This window comes from Danio rerio, chromosome 11, assembly GCF_049306965.1.
Source record: "Danio rerio strain Tuebingen ecotype United States chromosome 11, GRCz12tu, whole genome shotgun sequence".
Taxonomy (NCBI): Eukaryota; Metazoa; Chordata; class Actinopteri; order Cypriniformes; family Danionidae; genus Danio; species Danio rerio.
The window spans coordinates 11,365,552-11,375,000 of record NC_133186.1 but is presented as its reverse complement, the minus strand read 5'-3'; the positions used below and the strand labels follow the sequence as shown (position 1 = coordinate 11,375,000).

The window sequence follows — 9,449 nt, the reverse complement described above, 5'->3', positions numbered from 1 at the left end:
GTAGAGTCAGTCAAGTAAAATAAAACATGCAAACATGTTTAAAAATGTTGAAATAAAATATATAAATAAAAAATAAAATGGATAAAAATTAAATAAAAGAAAAAATAAAAGAAAAATTTTTAATAAATAATTCTAATAACAATTATTACAATATAAATATAATTAAAATAAATTATTATAAATAACAAAATAAAATAAAAATGTAAAAAAATATAAAAAATAAATATTCAAATAGAATAAAACATTTAAATAAAATGTAAAAAGTGTTGAAAAACAAATGTAAATAAGTGAAAATTGAAAAAATACATTAAAGATAATAAAATAAAATAAAACAGGACATGAGACTTAATTAATTTGCTAAAAAAAACGATATTCAGTTAATTGAGGTTTAAAATACACACATTTACTTGTCATGTTTTTAATTCGGTATTGGTTTGTAGAGGAATTTTCCAGGTAAAATACATTTTATTGATGCTATTTCAACAGGTTGAAATATTACTGTAAATCCTTTACAAATATCAGCATCAATTTTATAATCTGAAAACTGAATCATTTTTTTTATTTTACAATTTTGTGTAACTAAAACAAAAATAAAAATTATTTAAAAAAATTTTAATCAAATGAATCAAAATGTCTTTAAAGCTAGAAAATAAAGATGCTGTATTCGATTACCTACGTGTTGACCATGTATAACGTATAAAAGCATTTATAAGCAAATGTAAAACTTCAATCAAAGGCTTCAAAATAATTTTAGGGTAAAAGAGTTTAGGTAACAATAAAAGCTTTGTTAATCCCCAATTGAATAATCATTAAAACGACAACCACATCACACAGCCAATGTCCCCTAGGTTTAGTGGCAAATTATCTGAGCAGTTTGACCATGTAATCCTTAAATAAGAAACTGTACCTGATCTATCAAGATCTAATATTTACACATTATTATTTATTATTATAACAAGTAATTTGACTACAGTATCCGGATAGCAGTAAATCAGATGCCAGCTGTACTATTGTTTATCCTACATAGAAATATACACTCACTGGCCACTTTAGTAGGTGCACCTTACTAGTACCGGGTTGGACCTGCTTTTGATTCAACAAGGTACTTGAAATATTCCTCAGAGATTTAGCTCCATATTGACATCATAGCATCATGCAGTTGCTGCAGATTTGTTGGCTGCAAATCCATGATGGTAATCTTCCATTCCACGCCATCCCAAAGGTGCTATATTAGATTGAGATCTGAGAACTCATTGTTACGTTCAAGAAGCCAGTCTGAGATGATTCGCGCTTTATGACATGGTGCATTATCCTGCTGGAAGTAGCCATCTGAAGATGGGGACACTATGTTCATAAAAGGATGGACATGGTCAGCAACAATATTCGGGTAGACTGTGGTGTTGACACAATGCTCAATTGGTACTAATGAGCCCAAAGTGAGCCAAGAAAATATCCCCCACACCATTTCACCACCACCAAGCCTAAATTGTTGATAACATGCAGGATGGACCCATGCTTTCATGTTGTTGATGCCAAATTCTGACCCTACCATCTGAATGTTGCAGCAGAAATGAAGACTCATCAGACCAGGCAATGTTTTTCCAATCTTCTATTGTCCAATTTTGGTGAGCCTGTATGAATCGTAGCCTCAGTTTTCTGTTCTTAGATGACAGGAGTGGCACACGATGTGGTCTTCTGCTGCTGTAGTCTATCCGCCTAAAGGTTGGACGTGTTGTGTGTTCAGAGTTGTCTTCTGCATACCTTGGTTGTTAACTCGGTTGGCCGTTCTCCTCTGACCTCAACAAATGTCTTGGCATCAACAAGACATTTGAACCCACAGAAATACCACTGACTGGATATTTATTCTTTTTCTGACCATTCTTTGTAAACCCTAGAGATGATTGTGCATGAAAATCCCAGTAGATCAGCAGTTTCTGAAATACTCAGGCCCAGCCTGTCTGGCACCAACAACCAATCTTCCCCAATCTGAGGCTCGGTTTGAAGTGCAGCAGACCGTCTTGACCATGTTTCTGCCATGTGATTGGCTGATTAGATATTTGCATTAACAAACAGGTGTACCCAATAAAGTGGCTATTTTTCAGTGTACACTGAAAAAAAAATTCATTGAATTTTTTTAAGTTAAGTGGTTGCAAACAATGTATATGGGCTAAATTTAAACAAATAAATTGAATTTAGTAATGTTCAGAGTTTAATTTGTATGTTTAAATTCAGCCCATAACTCATTTGCAACGGCTTACCTTAAAAAAAGCAAATCCAATTAATCTTTTTTCAGTGTGTAAGTATACAGTATATATATATATAATGAAAAATGACTAGAGTTTATTTTCAATTATAATTTAACCGGGAGTATCACTTTAAGTTATTCAAATGTCCTGACAGCTCAGTAACTGAAGCTGCAGTCTTCACCTTACCAGGTGGGCAGTCATAGAATACTCATTATTGCCGTCCAGGTGACATTCTCCATCATTTGGCACAACGATGCCGGACATTTTACTGTCCATCCCAAAATGAGAATCAGCATCGCTCACGAACACCAGCAGCTTCATGGAGTCGTTTCGCCAGCCAATCCTATCCTGAAGAGATCGATGAAGTTCAGAAATCAAGCACATGAGAGATTAAATATTTCTCCAGTTAAAGCATCAAATCTTCCTTTTAAAGGTATAGTTCACTCAAAAATGTATACTCATTATCCATTTACTGAAGCTGACGATTTTCTTAATTCTGTTAATCAAAAAAGAAGATATACTGAAGAATGTTAGGGGGGAAAAACAGTCATTGACTTCGATAGTACTTCTTTTATTCCTTCATTCACATAGATGTCAACCTCTGCTTTTCCAAAATTAATCAGAATATCTTGCTTTGTGTGAAGGACATTCATAAAAGTTTAAAACCACTTGAGTTTGAGTAAATGGTGTAAAAATCCTCAGATTTGCATTAACTATGCCTTCAGGTGTAATTGAGTAAATGCAAGTAAGAGGGACACTTGGGAAGTACATGATTTTTTATGTTCTTAAATTGCACTTATTAAGTGTGCAAACAAGTGATAATAAAATTTTTACAACAGTTCTGTCTGGTTCTCAAATCTGATAGCCGTGCGATGTTCTGCAATAAAAGCAATCGTATGACTCCAGCCACATAGAGTGACAGCCGATCAATAAACTCACTACAGATTGACAAATATTGCAGCTGTTGGACAACATAGTGTACTTTTGAGGCCTTTTTAGGTGGGAATGTAGTTGTTTAGATTGTAACTATGCAGTTTATTTATAAGGTTAGTGCATATTTTAAATATTTATAATTTATATCAAGATTCAGCTAGTTGGTGGCCATCAGCCTGTCGTATTGAGCAGAGCAAAGACGGTTGACGTTCCACCACAAGATGGCAACAGACATTAGTCCTTAAAGGAGAATTACTCGGGCATAAATTTCAAACTACAGCTGATCAAATCATTATAAAACAGGTAAGTTACATTTTAAGTCGATCTTTCTCTCTTTTGTATGTTTTATTGCGGTTTATACCATAGTAATCTGATATAGTTGCCTTTGGATTTTTCTGGGTTAATTATTGTTATATACAGATTGTAACAGAGAAATACTGGGAAACGTCTTTAGACGGATAGTATTTCATGCCGTTCAGCCTTAAAATCTTAAAGTGTGAGCAAAATCAGCTGTTTTATCATCAGTTTAGACATTACGCTAGAAAATCATTCAAATACTAGCTCTAAAGTGAAGTTTGTGAGTTAGCATTGTGAATGGTATCGTTGTGAATGGTATCTGCTGTTCTGACATCAGCTACAGATGGGAATGAGTGGCAGAAAAAGAAGTTCCTGATACAAATGTGTTTTTGAGACTCACATGTTTGATTTTCTTTTTTATACACATGATTATGTTGTCGAACTGTTGTATAAACGCAATATCACACTCGTAGCAGTGCAATATGGCTGTATATCGTCACTAAGGCTTGAGCCAATGCACCAGTGCCAATATACAGCCGTATCACACTGCTATTTGTGTGATATTGCTCATACAAAACATAGCCAGGGGTGCACATAATGTTTTGGTCAAGATCATCTTTTGTGCCAAAAATGGTTAAGGTCATGTTTCATGAAGATGTTTTATACATTTTCTACAGCAAATGCATAAAAAGTATTTTGATTATTTCATTTTAACTTCAAATATATTTTTTTAGGATCTAGATTTTCTTCTGATTTTTATTTCACCCTTTAGATTCCAGATTTTCAAATAACTATCTTGGCCAAATATAGCCCTACCCTTACAAAGTATACATAAGCTTATTTATTCAGCTTTCAGGCAATGGTTAAATCTCACTTTCAAAAAAAAAAATACTCTTATGAACAGGGCCAGACGGAATCTGCAGACATTTTTTGCTATTTCTGCGGAGAATTTGGCAAAAATCTGCGGATTTCTGTGGAATTGTTTTGGGAGTATCTAGCGGAGTATTTTAAGTAAAACCTTAATATATTAAATAAAAAGTAATAAATTACTGAATAAAAATTGAATTTTTTTATAAAAACTTATGACTGTTTTTGTGGTCCAGGTTAACACATTTTAAGTACCCTTGATGTTTTTGCGTATCACCATATCTCAGATTTCTTTATGCGGGACCGCAGATCAGCTGCTGCTTACACATTTAGGTTGAGTACCCGGCTTTAAGTTAAACTCAACCCTCACCCATCTCAAGTTAAAATTTTTGACCTGTAGTTTATTTTCAACACGCACAGCCATCTGTTTATCATGATTGTAATGTTCATTCTTTAATTTTCCTTCGGCTTAGTCCCTTTATTTATCAGGGTTCACCACAGTGGATTGACCAGCCAAATTTACCAGAATACCAGCATTATCAGCATATTTACACAGCGGAAGCCCTTACAGCTGTAACCCAGTACTGGGGAAATGATTGTAATGTAATAGTTCAAATAAACAAGGAGGGAGTCATTTTCTGCTAAAGATGTGTTAAAATATACGAACATTCTCTCTACTTGCAGCCCATCAGTTATGCAAGTTATGATCCACTGTTTGACCAACTCATTCATCCATTCATACATTTTCCTTTGGCTTAGTCTCTGTCTGCCACAGTGGAATGAACCACCAACTATTCCAGCATATATTTTATGCAGAGGATAAGCTGAAACCCAGTACTGGGAAACACCCATTCACAGTCACTCACACATACATGCTACGATAAATTTGTTCATTCATTCATTTTCTTTTGTGCTCATTCTTATTTCAATTTATCCAGCATATGTTTTACGCAGCGGATGCCCTTCCAGCTGCAACTCAGTACTGGAAAACATTCATACACACTCATAGACATACACTACGGACAACTTAGTTTATTCAATTCACCTATAGTGCATGTCTTTGGACTGTGGGGGAATCCAGAGCACCCGGAGAAAAAAAAAAAAAAAGAGCGAATCAATTTTAACTTATTTTTTTATATTATTACTCATAGGATGATTTAAAGTGGTTGAATAAAGTCAGAATTTAAGTTTATTATCTTTACTATGTTTACTTACAGCTGCCCACATTCTTCTGCCAAGTTTGTTTTTTTAACATAGTTAAAGTCAGAATTATTAGCCTTCCTGAACTATTAGTCCCCTGAACTATTAGCCCCCTTGTATATTGTTCACCCCAATTTCTGTTTAATGAAAAGATTTTTTTTAACACATTTCTAAACATAACAGTTTTAATGACTTATTTTTAATAACTAATTTCTTTGATCTTAGCCATTCTGATTTACTAGATTTTTACTAGACAATAGTATTCAGCGTAAAGTGCAATTTAAAGGCTAAACTAGGTTAATTAGGTTAATTAGGCAAGTTAGGGTAATTAGGCAAGTCATTGTGTTACAGTTGCTTGTTCTGTAGACAATAGAAAGAAAATTGACTTAAGGGGGCTAATAGCATTGACCTTAAAATGGTTCAAAAAAATAAAAACCTGCTTTTATTCTAGCCTAAATAAAACAAATAAGACTTATTCCAGAAGAAACAATATTATAGGAAATACTGTGAAAAATTCCTTGCTCTGTTAAACATCTTTTGGGAATTATTCATTCATTTATTTTCGGCTTAGTCCCTTTATTAATCTGGGGTCGCCACAGTGGAGTTCTTGCTTTGAGGCGAACGTGCTACCTACTGCGCCACCGTGGAGCCCATCTGGGATCTATCCCAAAAATAATTCACAGGACATCTTAATTTTGACTTCAACTGTATATCACAACTTTTGCATGGTGGTGTACGCACATTTCTGCCTGTTTTGTCTGTATGCTACGTTTATAAATCAGACTCCTGGTCCAAATTTTGTACTTTATTTAAATGTGCACCTGCCTAACAGTTATGTGTACTCCTGATTATACATATACTAAAGTGGTGTTTCTCAACCATGTTCCTGAAGGACCACCAGCTGTGCATATTTTCTATGTCTTCTTAACCAAACACACCAGATTCAGATCATCAGCTCATTAGCAGGGACTGAAAGACCTGTAATGGGTATGAGAGACAAAGGAGATATCGAGAACATGCAGTGTTGGTGGTCCCCCAGGAATGTTGTTGAGGTACACTGATATAAAGAAACCTTTTTTGATGATGTTTCCTAAAACACACACGCACACACACACACACACACACACACACACACACACACACACACACACACACACATATTTAACAATATTAAAGGGAATAGGATGTGTAAAACAACTCACCCCACAGACTGCGGCCTGCATGATGGCATCAAAGCCGCCCTCGGGAATGTCAATGTTCGCCGATATCTGCTGCTTGGAGATGATCTCATTAAACCTGTCAGTGCTGCTAGTTAACGACAGGAGGTGTCTGTATCCAAATGTGGGAAGACATTCTAAATCAAAACTCCTGTAAAAGAGAAGAGACATTCTATTGTCTGAAACAGCTCATCAATCACCTCTAAATGGAAGATGATGTCATGTGACGTAATGCACAGGTCATAAATACGATTGGTCGAAATTAAACCTAACACCGGCTGTCACGATTCATCTTACTTTCTGGGTTTACACTGGCAGACACTTTATATCTGGTATGCTTTCGGGAATCACCTGCAGGGATTGGCCAGCTCCTCGCGGGTTATCTTGATGAACGGCAGAACGGGTTTCTCCACAAATGAGCCAAATCCTAGTCTGAATTTACTGGTAAGATTAGCCATCTCTTTTGAGAGCGTCGAACCCAAGTCTTTGATCTTTTTTAGATCATCAAACATGGACGCCGACAAGTCCATCAGGTAATAAATGTCCACTGGATGGTCCTTCGGTTGCTGCACTTGAATCTGAAAAGTCAGCTGACTTCCTGTGGAAGAAAAATGACAGATGAAGCACAAAATGGCACATTGTAAGATTCCAGTGTGGTATAATGTTTTCCAGTTCAAAGTGTTTCTTTAAGCGCCCACTTTACGCTGTAGACTTGATGTAGTTTGTCTGTAGTTGTTGTTTTTTTTGTCCCTGAATGACTAAATCTTTTTAAAGTTTCTGTCAGGGGAGGCACCGCAGCTGCTGTGGGTTGACAGAGACATTTCTTTGATTTTCAAATCTGTGTCACCCAGTTTTACCTGGTCTAAGCTGGAGGCGCATCTTCTGCGGTGCGATGTATGACACATTGGTGTGGCCTGAGTTCTTTCCTAAACCTTGATCCTTCAGTACTTTGACGTTCGTGACGGGAAATTCCACAAATTCGCCAGAGCATCCCTTCTGGAGAAGAGCCTCCGGTGTGTCGCATCTCTCATCAACTGGGAAAAAATCTGTGAAGTTCTAAATAAATATTTTGAATATTGGTTAGTCTTTTGGATTAGTTATTACTTTGGATTAATTATTACTTTACAGTGTTCCACAGGGATATAATTAACTTAAACACAAACAGCACTAATAATTTAAGCTTTACAAAAATATATATATATATATATATATATGTATATATATATATATGTATATATATATATATGTATATATATATATATATATATATATATATATATATATATATATATATATATATATRTATATATATATATATATATATATATATATATATATATATATATATATATATATATATATATATATATATATATATATATATATATATGAGCAATATCACACGAGTAGCAGTGCGATATGGCTGTATATCAGCACTGGTGAAAGGCTTGTGTTGGCACGAGGCCGCAGGCCAATATCACTGCTACGAGTGTGATATTGCGTTTATACAACAGTTTGACGGCATAATTGTGTATATGAAACAAAATTAAACATGGAGAGTCTCAAAAACCCTTTCGTATGAGGAACTACTTTCTTCCGTGTTGGATTCAAATCATAAGCTGACAGTTAAACAGCTGAGCAAGCATCTTTTAAACTTTAGATCTGTAGTGTCTGCTTGTTGCTTGCTGTATGTAGGCGGAGTAATACACAAAGGGTAAAGAGGCTGTACGGTTGCTGATATAACTTAACTGTATCACAGCTATCAGCCAGTCAGATTCGAGAACTAGACAGAACTGTTGTATGTATATATATATATATATATATATATATATATATATATATATATATATATATATATATATATATATATATATATATATATATATATACACAAGTTTGTTTTGTTTTTTTCAGTGATGGGTTGCAGTTGGTAGGGCATTCACTGTGTGAAACATATACTGGATAAGTTAGCGGTTCGTTCCGCTGTGGCAACCCTAGTCGAAAAGAAAATGAATGAATTAATTTTTTAATTGTGTTATATGTAATATTTGTAGTGTGATTTATTCAAAATGTTGTATTATATTATATTATATTATATTATATTATATTATATTATATTATATTATATTATATTATATTATGTTATATTATATTATATTATATTATATGCAGTTTGACCCTTTAAAAGTGTTAAATATTGTAACCCTAGTGTTTCAGATTTTAAAGGTCTGTACAGTATGTGACTGTGTATGTGATTTATGTTTGCCTACACAAAATAAGCACATATATAATATTTTTCATCACATTATCAATTAGAAGTTTGTCTTTGGTCCCTTCACAGGTCACAAAACCGAAATACAGCTTATTCACTAAACATAAAAACATTAAATAAACAGAACAAAACAATAAAATTAACAGCTACTTAAACTGACAAAATGGGACAAACTATTTTCTAACTATTCAGTCCTCTTACCAGACAAGAAGGAGAATTTAAACAAAAATGTCTCCATTATATTACACCATGCAATTCTAATGTTAAATCATATCATGAAACAACTTTGAAAGCAAAAAGCGCTGAGGAGAAGCTGTTACCTGTAGTGTGCACCAAGCGCACTGTGGCCCGAGCTGCAGACAATCGTCACAAGAGAGAGCACTGATCTGAGAACACGTCCCTGCATACACACAACAG

The 9,449-nt window shown here is 34.4% G+C and overlaps 1 protein-coding gene across 8 annotated transcripts in view; it reads right to left on the bottom strand.

The window, feature by feature from the left end:
• itgb6 (integrin, beta 6) overlaps positions 1 to 9,449 on the bottom strand; it is a 44,873-nt gene that overhangs the window by 24,756 nt on the left and 10,668 nt on the right. For 5 of the 8 annotated variants that reach the window (XM_073916451.1, XM_003199426.7, XM_073916450.1 and 2 more), the window contains 5 exons: positions 9,353 to 9,432; positions 7,618 to 7,816; positions 7,112 to 7,358; positions 6,746 to 6,911; positions 2,433 to 2,594 (listed from right to left, as the gene is read on the bottom strand). In XM_073916451.1, coding sequence (XP_073772552.1) covers positions 2,433 to 2,594; positions 6,746 to 6,911; positions 7,112 to 7,358; positions 7,618 to 7,816; positions 9,353 to 9,432 — 854 coding nt within the window. Of the gene's footprint in view, positions 1 to 2,427; positions 2,595 to 6,745; positions 6,912 to 7,111; positions 7,359 to 7,617; positions 7,817 to 9,352; positions 9,433 to 9,449 lie in introns of all 8 variants that reach the window. The other 3 variants (XM_073916453.1, XM_073916455.1, XM_073916452.1) reach the window with 1 other exon arrangement.